Consider the following 23,195-nt stretch of genomic DNA (forward strand, 5'->3'; position numbering starts at 1 on the left):
ATTTCCTAGAAAGCGTGAAGTTTTTAGAGCTGTGAATAAATACGAAAAATGTCTGCATCGTATGTACCTGCTGTCTAGTATTGTATCAAAATGTTACCAATATACCATCACAATGATGATCGAGTTGGTGCATTTGCAAAAATGAGCACTTGTCTTATTTTGATATAATCAGCAATCAAATACTATAAAAACCAGACATCAGACGTTAGCTAAATAGTAGCATCACTCCAGGGATATTGAGACAGAGGTCATGCAGGCTGGTAGCATAAACCTCAGTCGCAGGCAACTGCAGTGAGAAGTGAGAAGTGACCTTCAGCCAGTTGTTGTTTATGTTCTAGCTTCTGCTGCAACTCTGCGGGGGATCCAGCCCAGACAGCGTATCATTTTAGCACACATGGCAGGGCTCAGAATACCTGGACCTTTGAGTTGTTTTTCATGACACCCTCAAAAAAAACAATTACTACAGAATAAGGGAAACCTTTGTTGTAATATTGGGTACTTCCTTTATGTGAGATGGATATCCTCCATTCACTGTAGCTCTTTGGAGTTTCACCTATAATAGGGCATAAAAAGTATTCCCCCTTCTGTGATTTCTTAGTTTTGAATCCCATGTTTATTTAACCATGTTCAAATAAAATGACACAACCGCTTGCAATAGGTATAAATTACAGGGTACAAGTTACAAAACATTGTTTAACAGTGACGTCCTTTAAAGAGAGCTTACAGTATCATACATTTTCTATAATAGAAAGTGAGAAGTATTTGAGATGTCTAGCAATATTAGAAATGCCTGTACCATAAGTACCTGCTGTGCAGGATTGTTTATAAATGTTAACAGTATCACTATGAGAAAGGAGTTGGCACATTTGCTGCTTGAATATCTTGTCCTATTCTTACTTTAATGTCTGAAAATCCTGTCATTGTTTTCAAAATAAAAAGTACGATAAAATAAAATTGGAAGTCACATGATAAAGAAACTCAGATATGGGATCACGCATAAAGAGCGCCTCAGAGTCTTGGCTATCGAGGCAACTGTTATGTGGCAGTGAGGTGATGTGGCCTTCAGCTGGTGACAGTTTATGTTCCAGTCTTGCACAGACTGCTAAGCTGTGATAGAAAATACCTAACTTGCTATTCCATATCAAAACCACAGGTGTGTTGTGTGAAGTATCTTAGAAACCCAAGAACTGTTTTGCTATGTAGTGCTTTAGCGAAGTTAGCATAACACATCTAAAAAGCACGAGAGACTCAATAACGATGGTAGAAATGTTCTTGCAGTTTTCTCCGACCATGACATGCTTCACTGCATTTATTTTTATATTCTGATTTTTATGTACTAGGTAAGTAGTTTAAAATAAATATTTGAAAAGTTATGTTCTGTTTATTAAAGGTTTTGAATGTGTTATTCATCAATGGAAGAGGGTTTGTAATTCCACTGTGTTCCTGAACTCAACTTATTGTAACCACAAAATCCTCCCTATGTAGTCTTGCTCACTGGGTTATGTACAGGCTACAGTCCAACTGGACATGTAGTACATTCTGAGACATTGACTAAGTCTTTCCACCATGGGGTGATAAATTTGACCAATGTAACCCTGGGATAGAAGAGACGCCGTGGAGAATGCTATATCGCTAAGGAACGTATCAGATATTGTAACGATCTGGCGTTCCTCCATATCTAGGGTGGTATAATCAGACTCCCAAATCTGACTTTTTCCTCCGGGTATTGGGTAATGTTTGTAGGGCCAATTCATAAAGGACCTTTGCTTTTGTGGCAGGGGCCCTCAGTCGTGGCAGATTCCCGTATTTGTGGCGGGGGACCCTCACTCCTGGTTGGACCTCCACAATGAGTAACGGCAGTGTAAAGTTTCTGACCAGAGCGCAGGCCCCCGCCATGTCTGTGGACCCCTGCCACAAGTGTGGGGGTCATTGTGAATCGAGCCCTGTGTATTTATTGGCTAACCTGATGCCTAGTAGCCAGGATTTACATGTTTATCCCAGCTTTAATAGATTTGTATACAGTTCAAGCCAGAACAATAGCAACTCAGGCCCAGTTTTACAAACATTGTGTGCAGTGTTTGTGTCATAAAATTGAACCAGACCAGAGAAAAGTTGTTGTTTTTGTTATTTACTTTCCAGCACAAAACTTGTTTCACACTGAAAAGTTGCCTAAAAGTAACACAAAGCAGAGCTAAGCTCCGCTTTGCGTTACTTACTTTCAAGGGGGAGTTACATGGGTGGTACATAGGTATTCCCATGCAACCATCCATGCTTTTTGATGCAAACCCCTATTTACTAACATCAGAAGACAGGGGTTTGCGTAACCAAGTACACCACTTTGAAGCTTATGTTAAAAAGAATAAATGCCCTAATTTCTCCTAATACTTCCCACTTTTCATGTGTGCTGTACTGTGCAGCACACATCCAATGCGGGGTACTTTTTTAGAGTTAGTCTAACCATAGTATAGGGTAACCTACCAGTTCAAAAGAAACCTACGCTATTCTCACTCATGCACCCTTGCACTATGGCACAAAAGTGAATGTTTGGTGGTCAGCACCCTGATTGTGCACCACCGGTAAAAAGAGAGGAAGAGAGAGCCATATCTCTGTAGATATGGCGCTGTCCTTCTCTCTCCCTCTCATGCAAAGCAGCGTTTGTGAGTGCTGCACTGATAGTGCGCATGTTTTGTAAATCTGGGCCTTAGTGAGGGATTTGTCAAGGGTATACGGCTGAGCAGCATCCAGATACCTTTCTTTATCAAGAAGCTTCTGAAATCTTACAGGACTTCCCAACTGACACACCAGAGAAATATTGGCACATCTGAGTAATAAATGTGTGAGCTAAAAATATATGTTATTGCTGCTGATGGAAGTGGACTTAAGTATCATCTATGCTAGGGGATATATATATAAAAAGCAAATAGAAGAATGAGACAGAGACAGATCTATTATGAGATGTCTGCTTGGCTATGGTGTGAAATGTTAATATGGGACTCATAATAATGTTAAATCCCTCAGAGACTGTGTCTAATGGAGATTCTGTAAGAGACCTCAGAAGTGACACAGTGTTGATTACACAGATAAAAGTAGTAATCCCCTTCCTCTCTAAGCCTAGAACTTTCCTAGACATTAATCCCTCTGCTTTTCTGGTTGGATTAGCCCGGTATACTAAAATTCTTTTATACATAAAGAGAAATGGCCATGTCCACAGAAGCGAAACAGAAACAAATGCATATTGTTTTTTAATGTGTTGGGTTTGGTGACCCTATTTGAAATCAACAATGTGAGATGGGCAGCTATTTTTGGATTTCTGAGTAGGCCTGGGTGTAAAATTCTGCTCTGCTTGCAGAATTTGCAGCATTTTTTTTCAGTTTGTGCTCTTGAACTGGGATTTTGCGAGCGCTTGCAAGCACCAGCGAGATTTCCTGGCCGCCCACTGGAGCCAACAAGATTTGCTAGTTGCCTGCAAGCACCAGCGAGACTTGACAATGGGCAGCAAGTGCTTGAGAGACTTGACAGTCCCTAACGCAGCTTTATGGTGCGCATGCGACATTCACACCGTTCACAAACAATTTTAATCACTAGAACGCACGTTGTGTTGCTGAATGTCAAAAACATAGCATGTATGGGCTCGTTGAGCATCTCTGCCCGCACATTGGATTCCGCAGAATCTCGCTGAGTCTTTGGGCCGCTCTGCGGAATTCTGGTTAGTAGAACTCCGCGAGCTCCGCCCAGGCTTATTTCTGAGTATCATTACTTCCTTATGTGTGTTATTTATGTCATGTATAGCTCTTTTCTTATTACAATCTTTCATAATATTGTAAAAAATATGTTTCTAGGTGCAATTTTCTGCATGCATCATGTAAGTTGATTTTGCGCACATAGACAATTTTCTATCACAGTCCCTGAGATGATGCACACTGTATAGGACATGTAATGTTCCAAATGCAGAATCATTTGTTGCCTGTCAAAATATCATTGTTCATTGTGGTGGGAAGTTTTCAATCCCATCATTTTTACCATCATACCGTAATGTTTGTGAATAGCTTGAAATCAGAGAATTACACTCAAACATAGTTGTCGTAATATTCAAGTGTGAAATAACTCTTGGAATTTTGCCTATGAAATTGTGAATAATGGAGTACAAAATCTGCACAAGTAACACATTTGTTGTCCCTGTTTCAGACTCTCTCCAGAAGGACAAAGGTACGTGAAATTTAATTGAAGTGTGTGGGCAACCACAAATCCAGTCATGGTAGATTACCTCTGTTAAACAACATGTCTGAAGATTGCTACTGCCGGTCATGAATAATTTGCTTAATATGATGTTGAGAACTATATTTTTCTCTATAGAGGAACTATTAGCCAGACTATGTTCTATCCAGTGAGTAAGGCAATGCCTACTCTGCACAGCAACACAAAATAAAAAAAGGCTCTTTGACGCCAGTTTGCAAATCTTCAGAAATGCCCGCTTTGACATTCATAACCTATTGTTGTCTGTCAGAGCATACATATCAAAAGAAATAATTTGAAAATGACAGTAGGGTGTTTAAAAAATAGTTGTACGGTATATAAATTCTGCACATTTTGTTTGTTACATGTCTTAGAACCATTTTATAATCTGCATTGAAATTGAATTTACTACTACTTTACAGACCTCTAACCATTATAGTGCAAGGTAACTGATGTGAAATACTTGAATAGCATGCCAATGATTAAGGGATTTTTGAAAGGTTTAATGAATGTAAACATGATAGGTTTGTTTGAAAAGTGTAAAATATCTATGGCTAAATAAACAGAAATATTTTCACATTTCAGACATTTTGTTTTACAAAATGTAATTGCAATATTTAAAAAATCCTCCCAGAAGCCAATACTACCCTTTCTGAGTTTTCCTTTATCTGTCTAGTTTCAATGATATGCAATGTAGAAATAAATTGCACTTCTTCAAAACAAGATTATAATAGTCTTCTCTATATATTCTTTTATAGGTGATTTAATTAAAGCAGTGAAAGGTAAGTGTATAAATTGAGCAAGAATTGATGGATCTTATAAAAAACAAATTCTAGTGAGCTCATAATAATCTGTTTTTGTGTACACAGACCTTCTCCCAAAAGAAAAAGGTGAGTGCGATGGTCTTTCTATTAAAATAGCAATTATAATCTCTTTAAGTGGTATTTTGCTGTACCTTTACACAGTAAAACATTGATCCCAGTTCATTTTTCCAAGCTTGGGAGCAGTTTCTGTGACATCATAATCAGGAACCTTAGTGTGTTCTTGCCTAAAGCTCTACAATTTGGAAATCCTTCTATGCCTAGATGCCTGGCCCGTTGCCAGAAGTATATTTTTAGAGTTATGGCATCTGGCTGTGTCCAATCATTAAAAATGTGAACTATTGGTACGTTCTTTCCCAAATATCTCTAGAGAAAAACATACAGTATTCAAGGTTTTACAGCACACAATATGTTTTGGTCATTGTTGATGTACTTATATTTGAAGGGATACATGGAGTTTTAAGGTACATTTCAGAGCACACTCAATCAACTTTCCATGCTCCAACCTGAATTTGCAGCCCGCCACAGACCTACAGACAGTGGATTATTTGTCTTGAGAAAGCCCCAGGTCTGTGTGCCAAAAAGGGCAAAACATGTTGACTGCCATTCCTATGAGGCTCCAAAATAGTTTTGTTAGAACTATGAACGTAAAATGTGCAAATAAACAACTGTAAGAATATAGAATTCACCAAAATTCTTCTGAACTTTGAAGCACAATATGGTGATTGTCAAAAGTGTCTACAACTACAGTACCGACTACCCTATATCTTTTTTTTATAATGTACTGTTTTTTGTTTTCTCTTCATCCCAAACAAGAGGCATTCTGTCTTAGATGGGTCAAGCAACATCAGGTCCAGCAATATCAGCAGGCAGAGGGCATCTTCTAGTGTCAGGAGAGAATTGTCTACTATGGTGTCGATTCCGATCCGGTAAAATCCCCATTTGTACGAATCGTATCCGGAGCCGTTTCCGTATGACTCGTACGGACGCCGTACGACCGGACGATTCCGATCCCGATCGGCCGACCAGGACGCGATTCGTACGGTACACGTCGATTCGTACGGAAAAGCGCATGATCACCTACACACCGTACGGCGCGTACCCCCCATGATCGCAGGGGTACGCGCCGTACCCCAGTGATCATGCGGGGTACGTGCCGTACACCCAGCGTACATGGGGTACGTGCCGTACACCCACCGTACATGGGGTACGGTGCGTACCCCATGTACGCTGGGTGTACGGCACGTACCCCGCATGATCACTGGGGTACGGCGCGTACCCCTGCGATCATGGGGGGTACGTGCCGTACCCGGGGGGGGGCGTTCCGTACCTGTTTTGGCACGAACTCTGCGTTTACGACTGTTTTCGGCTCCCGTAGGAAAAGGGTCGTACGGTGCGTACCCGACACGAATCGTACTTGCTGGGTCGTAAAAACCAGCCGCGAACCGTAGCGATGTCGTGTTGTAGTGTAGTTCCTATCATCCCAATAGGCTCTGCGCATTGGAATAATACCTTCAATTGTAAAGGCCTAGGCCAGACGTTAACTAGGTCTACTACTGTCAATATTAGACTTAAAGTTTTGGGTTTGCCAGCTTAGCTCAGAGTTCACTAGAAACTTTCTCGAATGTTCAGGAAAGAATTAACTCCCCTGATTAGACAAGAAGGGATTTAGTTTCTGACAACCATAGAACATGACAACTTTGCTCTCCCCTAATCAAGAGTATATCTCGAGAGTCGTGTGAACAAAAGGCAATTTATTTTACTCAGTCAGTACGTGCGTTCTTAGTCTCATCAGATTGTAGAGAAAAGGAAGAGACGGGCGTGTTCAATAAAAGATGTTATTTATTGATCAGTCTCTTTTCTCGTACAAGAGAAATGGATCGATATTATTGCAATACTTATAGTTAAGTAAAGTGCATACATTAAAAGCAGAAGTATAAAATAATACTGTAAAAACATTGATATGGTTTCTAAGCCATATGAAGGTTTAAAATGATTAAATATATTACATACATATATACATTTGACTAAACGTACTCAACTGGTGTTTCTAAATACGCCTACCCCGTGTACCTGACCTAAGTCTAATGCGTGGGCGGGAATAGAAAGTTACAGTTTAAGTTAAGTTTGTTTTGCCAAGTGAATAACTAAAGAATTCTCTGTGAGGGGTTATTCAGTTCTGTACCTGGAAGTTAGGATGAATGAGGGATGGTATCTCTCTCTCTGGTCTCGATATTCCAGGCTGCCTGCGAGGGCTACCCAGAAGCGCCGGTGCTGGATTTCTCGGCAGGAGAAAGCAGCGCGTCTCGTTCTCAGCGCGTCAGGAAGGCGGGGGCTGCGCCAGCGGGATCTGCTCTGCTCTGGGCTTCGGCAAGTATGGCTGCTCCGTCTCGTCACCACCGCGTGTGTTTGCATAGGGCAATATCGGTAATATTTATACCTTTAAGGTGCCGAGATTGACGTAAGGATGGACATAGATACGTCAATAAGGATGTCATACGACTTGCTCGTTAGCACATTCTTTTACTGAAGTTCTCGGTGAAATCAAAACAATGGCCGCAGGGTTTTGCCCAGGTTGTCATAGGTTTGATTTGTTTAGAGAACTCCGTATGCCTTATCAGGGGCTGGAGGAATATCGCTTGTCTAATTAGATCGCAAGCGTTATGACCTAATCAGATAACACGTTCCTGTGCCGTAGTGTGGCTGCGTCAGATAACGGTATCTGCATCATGGGGGTTTTCTGCCTCATGGGCTGACTGCTAGTTAACTTGTTGGTTTGTTTAACCAGAATAGGGTCAGGAATAGGGGGATCGATTCAGAACCTATAGGAATACATCACACCCACTCCACGCTAACTATGGACATATTTACTAATCTAGGCATAGTAAACATAGTACAACATACTATAGAGCATTGTGTATACCTTACCACCCCAAAATACATAAATGCATTCTGAAATTTTCAAATATAAGGAAAAATTGCAGTCATATGTATAGTATGCACTCAAGCTGTAGAATAATGCTAAGGTAATCACGCATTTTCATACATTATAGCTATTTGGTATATAAGAATTTACACATGAAATGGCTCTAAATACAGAAAAAAGGTTCGAGACCATTTCATCACATAATATAATAACAATGAACATACCAGCGGGCAGCTAATGTCTATAAGCTATCTAAAATTTAGGAATCTTAGTTCTTTAAGAATAGTTCTTACTTTAAGCAGAAGATAGTGTCCCGAAAAATATGCAAAAAATATTTTGGGGCTGTTGAAAAATTGCTGTCCGTGAACTGGAGGGAAATTGTTCATGTGACTTTATTTTTAAAGTTGAAGGCCGAATTCAGGGAACGCCGTGTGCGAGCTTGCTCAAAAGTCTCTATTTCTGCTCTGGTGAGAACATCATATCATTTAGGCTTTCGAAAAAACTGTCAACAGCTTCCTGGGAAAGTTCCACTAACTCGGAAAAAGGTGTAACCATGCATTCGTGCGCATGATTGTCTCCATTGACATTCTGATTTGCAATACTGACAGAAGGTCGTACCTGATCGATGCTGCTTTCATCTTGAACTTCACTACCCCTCAATCGTAGTGGTGAAGCTTCCACGAATGCCGTCATCAGGATTGGTAGCCTTTGAGGGCAGCACAAAGCATGAACCTTGATCGGGCTCAACAATGTTTCTGCATCCATCGGCGCATCTGATTGTAGCGTCAGACAGGTGTCTAACACGCATTCTTCTCCGCATAGCAGGCACCTTAATACAGGTAAAACACATCTTTGCCACATTGGTCGAAATGATAGAAACCAAGTCATGTTCAGGTCTCTAAGCCGGGAGAGTCCCAGGATTTTTGATATCCGGTCCCGGTATCCAATGGCTAGGATTGTTTCTTCCCTTGTCGCAAGAGTTTTTTCTGTGACATGGGTTGCCATAACGAAAAATAAGGACTAAGAATAGGATTCCTGCAATTAGTCCCAAGATCAGGGGAAGTCCGCCAAAAATCGAATGGACGAAATCTGGAAAAATACCCAGTATGGCTTTGAATGGTGTTAATGCCATCGAAAAAATACTGTCTTAAATACCTGTGAGACCCCATTGGTATCAGAAATATTTAAGATTTCGTTCAGGATTTCCGCGAAATGTATGGGGGAATTAGTTGATAACAATGAATGTATCTCTGCAGTCGTCCTTGCGACTTGTAGATCATACGTTTCTTTTGATGACGTGAGCCTTGTCGGCGTCTGAAGAAGCACTGTTTTCATTCTGCTTAAAGTATCTATTCGAATAGAAGTAATTTTCAAGTTGGGCCATGCCCTTGCCTCCCTGTGTGGAAAGGAGCTGGGGAACAATGAGCGTCCACAGCACTTGACCTTCGCAGTCGTAGTTACGAGATAAGGAGTCCCGGGCATAAGACTACAACATCTGCGGTCTACAATTAGAATGTAACTCCCATTATAGAGTCTTTGAAAGAATGGTTCTATTTCTGTCGCAGGTGCGCCTTGCTGGTGACATGAAAGGTTGTATGAATTCCCTTCACAGGCTCCATGCAAACTAATTCCGTTACACAGAAGTGTGCCGCTTAGTGACATCGCACAATTATTGCCACTAAGAAACACTTTCTGTCCTTTATTACTGACACATGCATGTGAATAGGGCAGGTTCCATGTTGTTTTAATGTACCCCTTTCCCAATTTTTCGTACATGCCAGCCTGTATATATTTTTGGCAGTATTGAAACCTGAAGGTTGAGATTGGAATATTTATTATCCCATGTATTATCCATTCACTGACAGGTCGTTCTGACATTGTCACTGGTAATCTCTCAAGTTTTTCAATGCTCAGGATTGTATAATCAGCACCCTTTTGTGCCATACTGATTTGTCTATCAGTAAGGTTAAAGATATTGAATAGTGACGTTGTGTTGATTAAACGCCAAGGCACATAGCCTGAACGCAGATTTTGTAACGTCCAGCCAAGCTGTACAATAGAATGCAATTGAGACTGACCGTGTTGTAATAACAGTAAGTCTTGCGATAATATGTCGATTGCTGAAGACACAATGCTGTCCAAAGAAAATATTCTGGAGGACAGAGTCATTAACCCATTGTCCACTACAGAAAGTGATTTTTCCAAATTAATACGGTCAATTTCCCGTATTCTCTCTGCTGTTTCAATTTGAGTAACCTTCCAGGCCTCATTGTATGCTGCATATACAGAGGCTGCTATGAAACGCTTTTGACGCTGTTTGCGTGGTCCCATAATGAAATCACGCAAGTCAGCACCATCAGTAAGTAAAGTTAGGTGTTGCTTAATTTCTGCCAGTGTGGAAGTCTGTAGCCATTGAAGGCATAATTTGCCCACACTGTACGTGGTTATTATCCCTGGGTGTTGTCTTTGAGGATATCTAGGGTCTGGCCTGGTCATTTTGAACCCCTGTGTTTTGTTCAGGAATCTGTCTTGACAGTTATTAGTATCTGTGGGCCAGATCAACCACTGTTTCCAATCTGGATGTGTTCTGTTTTGGTTTAATACATAATTTACGTCTATCTCTTCATCTGTATCAGAGCTATTGCTGAACATTGTTGGCTTTGGAATAGACGGTTTATTTAAGTCTTTGATTTTGGCTAAGCCAAGACAGGTGGTTTGTTGAACAGTGTCATTTAAAAATATAATTTGTTCTGGGATCATGCAGGCTCTAAACAAAGATTCTATACCCTGCACTTGCCATTCTTTTGTACCCCAAACACTTTTCAATTCAACATTTTTGTCCCAATAATCAAAACCAAAAGTATTCATTTTTTCAAAGAATGAGTCTGAATATATCAATTTTGTGTTTGTTATCATGGTCTTGATCCCTGTCTTGTTTGACAATTTGAAATAAAATGCTTCAGCATTACTTGTGTTAAAACCTGAAAAGTATGAATATTTGTCATAGATGGTTCTTGAGCTTCCTTTTGGAGGTGTTGCACAATGTTCCCATTGATTATAATTTAAAACATTTCTAGGTTGTGCAGATTTATGTAAAAAATGGTTACCATAGTGGTTATAGCAATACATACTATCATAATTTGTAGAACCCTGCAAATAATCATGTTTGGTAAGTTTAGCAGACATTACTAAGTCAGACATCATATTATTAATGCTTTCGAAGTCCCAATCATCAGCAAATGAGTTTGGTTTTACAAAGTCACTCAAGGAGATCTTAATTTGGTGTGGATATTTCAGGATTTCGACCGGACCATACATTTCGTAGTCAGTGTTGTCCCATGCTACCCCACCCGGTATAGGATTGGCTGTGAAGTTGACTGAAGAAAGTTCTCTTTTCTCGACGTGTGAAGATGTGTGGGGTTTGAGGATTAAGTTGATTTTCTGACTTGCTGTGTCCATTTTGGCATATTTTCCCTCAATGAAGCGTCCCAAAGTTAGTACCATGATGAGCCAAAGTATGAGGATAAATGCACCAAAACCCACCCAAAATTCAATCCATGGAGAAATCAGATATGTTTCTTTCAGTTGTTTCAAAAGTTCTTTAGCTTTATCTTTAAAGGTTTTAGATGATGGCTGTGTCTTTGATTCACTGAAGTCTTCAGAGGAATCATCGAAGTTTATGAAGTAGCCGGATGCAGTTCTGTCAATTGTTCCAATTGGTTCAGGATTACTGTTTCTTGCATTTTCACTTGGTACTTCATTGTAGATTGGTGTGTCTCTGCTAAACGTTTTTATTTGGGTTTTCAGAGGTCTAAGTTCCATTGCATTGTTGCATAGTCCTTGTTGTTCTTCTGTAGGCGTTTCGAATGTGATTAGCCTTTTTGTTAGGACCTCTGTACTGGTAGCAAACCTTGGTGTTCTGCTACTTATTGGGAGTCCACTTGGCCTACTATTTGTTATCGGCCACATGATTGTGGTTTTACCAGGTCGATGGATACAACTCGGTTCTCCTTTTTACCAGCAAGTGGCGGTAGTACAACTGATCTTGTCCCGTTGACAGACAAGACAGGAACTGCTTTTCTGTAAGAAGGCCCAAATTCCTTCTTTACCGCGATCTTCTCCCTGACTAGATCCCCGATTTTTGGAATCCAGACAGGTCTTGCTGGGACAGGTGGTGGTTCTTCAGTGGTTGTTGGCTGCTGTTTCAACTTTATGTTGCTCAGGTCTTTTCTTGTTTTGTTTAAGTCCTGCAAAATAGCCAAACGGTCTTTGATATCAAAGCTTTTTTCTTTCACCACTGAAGTCTGACTATCAATGTCAGAGATCAACATCCTAGTTCCAAATAATAATTCGTACGCACTGAATCCCCTCAGAGAATTTCTTGGCAAGTTATTTAGACTACGTTGGACACTTATTAGATGTTTGACCCACCCAGTTCCCGAACCTAATATCCTTTCCATTATAGATTGCTTTATGCCTTGGTTTTTTCTTTACACCATCCCGTATCCCTCAGGAAGGAAGTGAGAAGATTCCCGCTGTGCTATGCTCATTTGGCCATGTTTCCCCTCAGGCTTGAGGGCTAGAGTGAAAACAATGGTCAAACGTAGCATGCTCTTAGCGTATATGCCATTTAGACTCGCAAATCTCTGTATAACAGTCCGGACGTCAGCCGAGTGCTGGTGATCTACATTATAAGTGGAAACTAGCCCGTATATGTTAATCGCAAGCCTTGCTTTTTACTGGTGATTTTTCCTGGAGTGAAACGACGAGGTATTAGACTGTTTCTCTCCCCACTGCGATTTCTGTTGCAGTTTGGGCAGTTTTTTACAAACATGGTGTGGTGCAGGCTCATGCCTGGCCACCAGTACCTTGATTGCAATTCCTCCAGAGAATCTTTTAGTTTGAGGTGTCTGAGACCCTCGCCCATATGTGCGTCTGCGATTAACAAGTTTCTCCTATCCATGTTTGGAATCACTCTATCCCCCACTCCAGGGATTCGAGCAAAAGGGACGGAGTTTGCATCGATTATGTATGTATAATTGAGTGGATAGTTGATCGGTAGCGCTGAGCAGTTGCCTTTTGATGACGTTTTCACCGCCAGCACTGTTTCACCGTCAATGTATTTTAATGTACGCTTTTTTCGAACTACGGGAGCCGATTTAGTGGCTGCCGCTGTGGCTGTTTCAGCCAATGAATTCCCTGCAACGTGAACGCCATCACGTTGATGACTCAGTGAGTGTGTCACGTGAGTCTTCGGTAGTTCTTTTTGTAAAAGAGCTATTTGTTCCCAGAGCAGTTTCTGCTTTATTGGTGCATCTGTGTCATCTTTGTAACCGTTTTGAATCCATGTCTGCAAATCCTTGTTATATGATTTGACGCAGTAATATGAATCTGACACTATAAGTGTCGGGAATTCGCGATCCGCATTATCTAGTGCCATTTTTAATGCTAATATTTCAGTCTGTTGTTCTGAATTAGTTTCTACTGAGTGTGTTTTTGTTAATAGAGGTTTTAGTTTACCTCCGCGCCACACTTCCTTTGTAATCCCACATGTGGGGTTGTATGCTTGTTCTCCCCAAACGGGGGGTTGAGCATGTCCGTCTGTATAAATTACACAGGCGTAATGTCATAAAGGCAGAATGTCGGTTGGCAGAGGGAATGTTTTTTCATATTCTAGATTTTCCATTTTTTCTAGCTGCTTGGAGTACGGCATATTATTCTAGAAAATTGGCAGCCAGGCTATACTTGATAATTCATATCCTACGAACAGGACTTTCAGATGGGCAATTCTGGATTTTTTAAAGTTGAATTTGTAACCCTCTGCTGCGAACCCAAGTATTATGGTGTTCACTCTTTTCAAGTGAGTATCCAAGTCATCATCTGTTAAGTATATGTCGTCGACATAAGATAATGCTTCATCATCATATATTTGTAGTAATTCTGTTACTCTCGCTGAGAATACTCCCGGGCTGTTCTTGTACCCCTGGGCTAACCGACAGAATTGTTTTTGAGTGCCATTTATTGAGAATGCAGTTAAATATCTGCTTTCTGGTGCTATGTTTTGACAAAAGAATCCATTAGAGATGTCTAATGTTGTTTTGTATTTTTTGCGCACTATGTTATTCATTAGTGCAGCACTATGCGAATTTTGCACTGCAAAAGTTTTGCAACATGAGTTAAGGTGTCGGTAATCCAAAACTAGACGATATGAATTGTCTGGTTTGGAGACCGGAAACAAAGGGTTGTTCATTTGTGAGGTGCAAGTTTCAATCACCCCCTGGTATTCTAGCTGATCTAGGATTTCTTTTACCTGTTTTTTAGCTTCTTGCTTAATTGGGTACTGCCTTTGTGCAGTAGGTTGTGATTTTAACTGGATTTTGTGAGGAGGAGATTCCTCATCCCATCCTACGTGATTTTTATATAAAGCAGGAGCTAGAGCTACTGCCCACTTTCTAGCAAGTGTGTATTTTTATGAATTGGGATGTGATTTGAGAAGGCAGGCATAATTATTTCTTCGCCATGAGGGCACTCCCTGACAAACTCTGGTGGCCAGTCTTTTTCAGCTAGAAGGATGTCATAGCCCTTGGAGAGATTATCCCAAAATAGTCCCCTTATTTTTCTAGTCTTATCCCCCTCTATACGTAATGTTATTTTGTTAATTCTGGTGTCTGCAGTTTCCACCTGAAGATATTCATTCGTGTCCACTGTCTCCAGATGATTCATAAGGAATTTGCGAGCTATGCTCACTTCTGCTGCGCTGTCTAGCATTGTCTGAGCCCCTTCTCCGTTTTTCAGTTGTGTCCTCAGTATTCTCGGCATTGTTAACTACCTTGATACTGGCTACCTTCTTTTTTGGAAATTGTAATTTCTTTTTTAGCTGAGCAGGTTCCTTGTCTTTGGACTTGGCGTGCTCTTCTCTTTGTTCTAATCGTCCTCTTCTTTCCGATTTCTGCGAGGAAGTCTGAAAAGATTGAGAGGGACGTGTATCAATGTCTTGATATCTATCAGGTTTCTTTATCTTATCCCTATTTCTAAGGTTATATCTTTTCCCAGAGGGGTCACTTTGGGGTGACCTGTGTCTTAGGTTCAGAGATTTTTCTCTTCTCCTAGGAGACCTTCCTCTGGACTGGAATTTCTTTTCTTTAGGATTGGATTGTTTGTTTCCATCCCAGCTCTTTTTCTGTGATATTGAATTATTATTTACAAATATTTTTTCAGGACTTTCAATCAGTTGTGGTTTTACTGGTATTCCACCTAAACTATCTCTACCTAGTTCCTCATAGGATTTTTCTATAATTCTGGCAATTTCAGCTGGTTGGTCTGCTATATCTGTCTCTTTTAACCTCTGGCGGATCGCCACGTTTGCTGCTTCACCCTTTATGTTGGCTAATAATATAGCCGAGACCTGCTTGAAGTCTTTTAGTAATTTCATACCAAGAGTTAAAGCGGGTTCTGGACCATATTCGTCTTGAATTTGTTTTAGCACATCTGGTATTACCGAAATGGATGGAACACCGTGCGTTTTTGTGTAGATGGAAGCAAAGACTGTACCCCAAGTGTCACAGTCCTCAATGTGTGGTGCGATTCCCATTGGAAGACAAATAGTCAGAATCCGGTGTTTTTCTAATGGGGTGGTGTCTGGAAACACCGCCTCTATTTGCGTGATTTTCTGCGCTAGCCAGAAAGGTATTTGTTCCCGTTTAGCCGGTACTTTACCTAGGCAGGACTGGATGTTCTGTGGTGTAATTTTATTTGTGTTCCCCTGGTGAGGGGTCAGCTGTGGGAGTTTAATCGCTGGCTGAATTGTTGAAGTCCGCATCACATACTGGACTAATTGTCTATGTATTTTTATTAATTGTTTTAGCTGTGTTAAAAGCTCTGCTGCAGACATCCCGTCGATGTCTGGATGTGGTGTGTATCCGGCTAGGACCGGCCACGTTGCTCCTGGTCTACCTAAAGGACCGAGCCTGGTGATGTGATTATTATGTTTTAGGGCGCCATTAAATAAGAGCAAATGCTCTTGAAATTTAAGTGGTACTTCCACCTCCTCGAAAGGAGTGTAAATATCAGGAGGTTCCTCTATTTTGTAATAGTGGAAGTACTTTGTTACAGGATTTGCTGCTGGAAAATTTATCCATGAATAGTATACCTCTGTCTGCCGATATTCGTGTGCCTCAATTACGAATATGACTGTGCCACCTCTAGGTGTCAGTCCATTTTCTATAAGTTTTAAGGTTATAGATTTCCTTTTGATGACCGGGATGAGTATTATCTCCGGGTCTGCGTCTTGCAAAGTAGCATCAGCTGCTGCGAGTTCAGTTGCTATTCTAACTGTCTCTCTTTCTTCATCACTGTCCATTTTACCGACAGGATGGTTATTCTGTTTGTTAGCAGATCAGGTTTCTTATGGAAACAAAGATTAGATGCACAATGTTTTGGAACAGTGTATCCTTCAACGTTGACTAAACCAAGAACCATACATAGGAGTTCCCTCCTGCGAGGTCTGGCGGATATAACCTTTCACCCACTCCAGACGTCTTTGGAGTATAGTGGGAAAAAGGGGTCTGAGTGAGAAAGCACGACTGAGTTACTTTAAATGTCTTACGTTAGTTTTATCGCCCTTTCCAAACGCGTTGGGCGCCATGTAGTGTAGTTCCTATCATCCCAATAGGCTCTGCGCATTGGAATAATACCTTCAATAGTAAAGGCCTAGGCCAGACGTTAACTAGGTCTACTACTGTCAATATTAGACTTAAAGTTTTGGGTTTGCCAGCTTAGCTCAGAGTTCACTAGAAACTTTCTCGAATGTTCAGGAAAGAATTAACTCCCCTGATTAGACAAGAAGGGATTTAGTTTCTGACAACCATAGAACATGACAACTTTGCTCTCCCCTAATCAAGAGTATATCTCGAGAGTCGTGTGAACAAAAGGCAATTTATTTTACTCAGTCAGTACGTGCGTTCTTAGTCTCATCAGATTGTAGAGAAAAGGAAGAGATGGGCGTGTTCAATAAAAGATGTTATTTATTGATCAGTCTCTTTTCTCGTACAAGAGAAATGGATCGATATTATTGCAATACTTATAGTTAAGTAAAGTGCATACATTAAAAGCAGAAGTATAAAATAATACTGTAAAAACATTGATATGGTTTCTAAGCCATATGAAGGTTTAAAATGATTAAATATATTACATACATATATACATTTGACTAAACGTACTCAACTGGTGTTTCTAAATACGCCTACCCCGTGTACCTGACCTAAGTCTAATGCGTGGGCGGGAATAGAAAGTTACAGTTTAAGTTAAGTTTGTTTTGCCAAGTGAATAACTAAAGAATTCTCTGTGAGGGGTTATTCAGTTCTGTACCTGGAAGTTAGGATGAATGAGGGATGGTATCTCTCTCTCTGGTCTCGATATTCCAGGCTGCCTGCGAGGGCTACCCGGAAGCGCCGGTGCTGGATTTCTCGGCAGGAGAAAGCAGCGCGTCTCGTTCTCAGCGCGTCAGGAAGGCGGGGGCTGCGCCAGCGGGATCTGCTCTGCTCTGGGCTTCGGCAAGTATGGCTGCTCCGTCTCGTCACCACCGCGTGTGTTTGCATAGGGCAGTATCGGTAATATTTATACCTTTAAGGTGCCGAGATTGACGTAAGGATGGACATAGATACGTCAATAAGGATGTCATACGACTTGCTCGTTAGCACATTCTTTTACTGAAGTTCTCGGTGAAATCAAAACAATGGCCGCAGGGTTTTGCCCAGGTTGTCATAGGTTTGATTTGTTTAGAGAACTCCGTATGCCTTATCAGGGGCTGGAGGAATATCGCTTGTCTAATTAGATCGCAAGCGTTATGACCTAATCAGATAACACGTTCCTGTGCCGTAGTGTGGCTGCGTCAGATAACGGTATCTGCATCATGGGGGTTTTCTGCCTCATGGGCTGACTGCTAGTTAACTTGTTGGTTTGTTTAACCAGAATAGGGTCAGGAATAGGGGGATCGATTCAGAACCTATAGGAATACATCACAGTGTACAGCAGGTTCTGAGTGAGACTTGTACGGATATTTTAGTCGTACGGAGTCCTGTACGACTCGTACGGACTTTGGCTCCTGGTACGGATCGTACTTCGTCGTACGTACGGGGACGTTTACGGGTACGATTCGTACGGGGAAAATTGCTCCGTACGACGATTCGGAGCGCATTTTACCGGATCGGAATCGACCCCTATGTATAAAGTAGTGGTTTCCTTACTCAGAGAGAGTTGAGGCCACACTGGTAGTCAAGCATGTGTAAATGAATTAATTTACATGTAAAAGGCATTCACAAATGGTGACCATGCAGTAGTACATCAACTTCCTTATGTTTAATTTCATTCAAGATGCTATAATGTTGTGCATGAGTTAATGCTATGACAGGGACAGAGAATGGGTGTTTGAGGATTTGAGTATCTTGCTTTTGTGAATATTTACAAATATTTTTCTGGCCCATTCGTTCTATGGAAATGGTCGGAGATTTAGTTATTTTTAGGTGTGTGAGAACTTTCCTTTGGAAAGTGGGAATAGCCCTGGAACTCTGGCAAAAATGGGGTTGCGTACGTACAGGAGTTTCCCCAAGAGCAAATATATTTTCCTGGTGGAGAAAAAAGGCAACAGCAAATACAGGTTCTTCATTATGAAAAAGAAAACCAGTTGTTGGGTAAATATTTTTTCATTTAACTAGTGCCTGTATTTACCTTCATTCTTTTCTTCCTCTGGTGATAGGTAGCATCTAAACCCAATATTAGTTAAGCTCTGAAAACTATCTTATCTACTTTCAGGAAGAGCTAACAGAAGAATCATAGACCTTGATTATCCATAATGCAAGAGGTAGCAGAAGTGGCATATTGCCCTTTGACTTCAGTGACATCATAGCAATTGTCATCATATGACCTTTGGCTACAGTCATCCCGGAAAGTGACTTCACATGACATTTGACCGCACACCATCGCATACATTGACATAAATATTAAGAACTGCATAATAAGAGCCAGATTAGTAGTTAGTAAGCCTCCTACATTTTAACTAGGGTACCACCATGATATTCCAGAGACTCAGTAATAATATGTCTGGAGACAGTCATCATATGCCGGAAACAGGTATTTACAGTTACAGCCTTAAACACCAAGACACAGCAATAATTATGTCCAGCCTTTTATTGCTCACTGGTTCTTGACAGTATTTAATTGTAATTTAGATGGTCATCCTTCATTGACTGTTCAGTGCAACCTACTCTCCTGGCTTCATTGCTCAAGTCCAGTTTCCAGAGCCTGGTACATCTTCCCGTTCCTTTCAGTAGTTAAGAAGCAAACAGTCTACCATGGTGATACATATTTAAGGAACAAACATGTAACAAATAGAGTAGTAGAGACCCACACAGCCAGATTCACACAGGTAAAGTTAGACCAAAGTTTTAACTTCGACCAAAAGCGTAACTTTACTATTCACAAAGGTAAGTTACTACTAGTAACCTTACTACAAGTAAACGTATTATTAGTAGCTTTTCAACTAGTAACTAGTAGTACATTTACTAGTAGTAACTTGCCTTTGTGAATACCGAAAAGTAGTAAAGTGAGACTTATGGTCTTAGTTAGACTTTTGGTCTAACTTTACCTTTGTGAATCCGGCATTAGACTCAGGTCTAAACTTAGACTTCAGGTGTAAACCTAAACTTGAGGTGTAAAGTTAGACTTTAGATCTAAACTTAGACTCGTGCATCGAGCCCTAAGTAGGTAACAATTTAGAGCAGCTCCATGTCTTGAAAAGGTTTTGGCAAACCTTGAGATGGGGGTCTGAGGTCCCATTTGCTCCTTCAGATGCCATCACACACTTTGCACCTACGGTGCAGAGGAAATTGGGGATGACGCGACTACCTAAGCATGTCCCCTAATCGCCTTTCCTGTTCCAGCCCCGCCCTCTTGTTCATGCCTTTGGGCAGTGGGAGATGGCAGCCATGGGAGGCTGCTTGGTACCCTCGCTTTGGGCCTGACTGTGGCAGTTTCAAAGGCTTTGACAGCGCGGCCTCAGTGATTCTTGTATTGTCACTTTACCATTCTCCTTGCGAATCAATAACAGGGTAAGTTGCCATATTCGAGAGCCCGCTGAAGCTGGAGGAAGCCAGACCTGGAGCACAGAAGCATATAGCTTGTGAATGAGGGATAGGGGATACTACATAGCAACGCCAGGTAGCAAACATTGCTTCTTGTTGTTTGCTTTGAATCCTGGGCCTCTGTCCTTTTTCAATTCATCTCTACTTTCTGGAGAAAATTCTCCACTCTGAGCAGGGCACTCGAACAGCATCATTATGAGTGACAATTTCAGGTTCAGTAGTAAAAGAGCCGCCTCTCTCTCCTCCTATGTGGGCACATACTTGCAGTCTCAGCGACCGCTGCTTGGTTGCTGGTTTCTCCGCTTCTCTTTGGTGAATGTTCTCTCCTCTGAATCTGGCTTTCAAACTGTGCCTTTATTAGCAATTTTGACTGACTTTTTAGGGTCTAGTAAACAAAAGAGCCTCCTCGTCGCCTCTTATGCGCCCAGTACACATGCGACCTCAGAAATTAGAGTGCACCAAAATAATGCAGACTAAACAAGCCAAAGAATTAAAGACATCTAAGCACATAATGAGGAAAAGAAAACCCCACTGGGCAAGTTAATGGGTGCACAGAAACATTCTTTTTTTTAAATGTATTTTTTATTATTATTTTATAAAGAATACAATCACAACCACTGTTACAGGGTTAGAAAAGAATGGATAATAGTTGTTTATACATTGTTATATATATAGCTAATCCCTAATGTTTTTGGGTTTTTTTGAGAGCGAAAAAGATGTAAGAGGGAAAGAACAGAAAATATTAGCTGCCCCACATGTGGAACGCTCCTTTGTGGGAGAAGACAAAGGAATACATGTTAATATGTTAACTTGCCTTTTTTGTAATTATTTATTCTAGATCTCAAAATAAAAATGTATTTAAAAAATGTGAGTTTTAGAAGCACAAGTCAACTCTGTCGCACACATTAAATTTAACTTTATTAAAGCTTTTCAGTGTTGATGCTTTGTTGTTACTCGAATGTGGATTCACCTTAAAAAATAAAAGACAAGAGGCTTTGGCAAACAGGGAACAGTTGGTTTAGTTAAATGCAGCGTCCAGGAGAGCAGCTACAGAGTCGGGGTCTGAAGACTGTCTCAAAGTACCTTGGTTTTGGCAGTCATTTTATACATAATATGGGCTAATTCTGGGCTTGGATCTCTGAATTTGAAGCTACCCATATTACTCTGGACTTTGCATATTGTCAACTGTGGATACTTCAAAATAGAATATTGCTTTTTGATTGGCTCTATGACACTTATCTAAGCTCTCCTAGATTAATTTTGAATTGAAAAAATTGAGGTGTGCTGTGCGGCCTGCTCGCATTTTTCTTTTTGATATTTGGCACTTTGTGCTGTCAATCACTCCGGGTGGTGGGTGTGCATCAGGCTACATGAGCACCCTTTTGAGCAGATAATACCTTTTACGTAATACATTTCACGTGTACTATTAATTTTATGAGATGTATTAACTCTATGTGCGGACGTTCTCCCTCTTGGTAGGGTGACACTACCACCAATCTCTTTTGTGAATATTTTATACATTTTACAAAGTGTCATCGAGCAATTTCTACACTCCTTTAGAACAGGAATTCCAGGCCTCGTCACGGGGATGTGGATTTTACCATCTAATAAGGAGCACAGGTTGTTTCAACAGTGGGTGACAGATCCGGATGTCCATCATGGGGAGCATATGCATATTGCGTGTAGTGTGCATGGTGTGTTTTGATTGGCTGAGTGTTCCTAACTACATGTGGCAACGAACATGCATCCCTCCGGTCAAACGTGTTTTTTATTGGGGCCAATCTCCTCAGATCTTTGTGTTGTCTCTGCCTATCTGGGCGACTGATCTGGATTTTCCTTGTTCACAGGTTATCTATGAGCTACGTGTCACCCCACCTGTGATATGTCAACAATTACTTCAGGCCTAGGTCGCAAGGCCTGTCTGACCATATATGTCTGACTCGGGGTTGGTGGGGAGGTCATATCAGGTAGATTAAACAACAATGATGCGAGTTTGTTATGTTATGTTATGTTATGTTATGTTACTTTAATTCTTTTATAGCGCACGGTAACTCCAGAGGAGCATCCCGGCGCTTTAGCAAAGAAAAGAAAGGAACAGCAAAAAGCAACCACACAACAAAAGGAAGAGGGAAAGAAACTGTTACCTAAAAAGCCATGTCTTCAGGTCCTTTCTGAAAGCAAGGAGACAAGGGGCCGATCTCAAGGACAATGGTAATTCGTTCCATGCCTTGGATGTCAGATAGCGGAAGGATCGACCTCCCTGACGAGCACGGCGAATTACAGGGACAGTCAACAAGGACAGACCCGATGACCTAAGAGTCCTGCTTGGCACATACCTGGAAAAACGTTTCCCAAGATATTTGGGGCCAATACCATGAAGGGCCTTAAAGGCCACCGTCAGGCATTTAAAAAGGACTCTCTTGGAGATAGGTAGCCAATGAAGGGTGTTCAGTAAGGCAGTGGCACCAGCTCTCCTCGGGAGTCCAAAGATGGCACGGGCTGCCGAATTTTGGACCACTTGCAAACGGGTCATAAGATATTTCGGTAGACCCACAAAGAGAGCGTTTGCGTAGTCCAGTCGCGACCCGATTAGTGCCTGAACGACTGTCTTCCTGTGGTTGAGTGATAGTAGAGGAAGAAATTTCCTCAACATCCGTAAGATGCCGAAGCATTTCCCGACAGTGGACGAGATGTGAGGTCCAAAGGATAAGTCACAGTCTACTATCACCCCCAGATTTTTGGCCTTAACAGCGACTTTGTCAGGAGGAGACATATCCAGTGGCCACCAGGATTTCCAGTCAAGTTCCGGTGCGCAACCGAAAAAAAGCAACTCTGACTTGTCAGAGTTGCATTTCAAGCCATGACCTCTGAACCACTCAAACACCGCACCAAGGCAGTCCCTGATCTTTGTGCCGTCGAATGACCCAGCCCTGTCACAAGTGAACAGGAGTTGGGTGTCATCGGCATAAGACACGATCTGGGCGCCAAAGGATTCCGCGACTTCCGCCAGAGGGGCCATAAAGATGTTAAACAGCATAGGGCTGAGAATGGAGCCCTGCGGAACTCCCACCTCTAGCG

At 41.3% G+C, this 23,195-nt stretch overlaps 1 protein-coding gene across 2 annotated transcripts in view; it reads left to right on the forward strand.

Annotated features, from left to right (window-relative positions):
• The window catches only part of LOC144754111 (butyrophilin subfamily 1 member A1-like), a 470,572-nt gene that overhangs the window by 219,952 nt on the left and 227,425 nt on the right, over window positions 1-23,195 (forward strand). The window contains exons 8-10 of one of the 2 annotated variants that reach the window (XM_078641677.1): window positions 4,186-4,206; window positions 4,992-5,015; window positions 5,103-5,123. The exons of the other annotated variant lie outside the window; for it this stretch is intronic. Of the exons in view, the coding sequence (XP_078497803.1) occupies window positions 4,186-4,206; window positions 4,992-5,015; window positions 5,103-5,123 (66 nt within the window). The remainder of the gene's footprint in view (window positions 1-4,185; window positions 4,207-4,991; window positions 5,016-5,102; window positions 5,124-23,195) is intronic. 2 annotated transcript variants of the gene reach the window in all.

The sequence above is a fragment of the Lissotriton helveticus genome, chromosome 5_1, assembly GCF_964261635.1.
Source record: "Lissotriton helveticus chromosome 5_1, aLisHel1.1, whole genome shotgun sequence".
Taxonomy (NCBI): domain Eukaryota; kingdom Metazoa; phylum Chordata; class Amphibia; order Caudata; family Salamandridae; genus Lissotriton; species Lissotriton helveticus.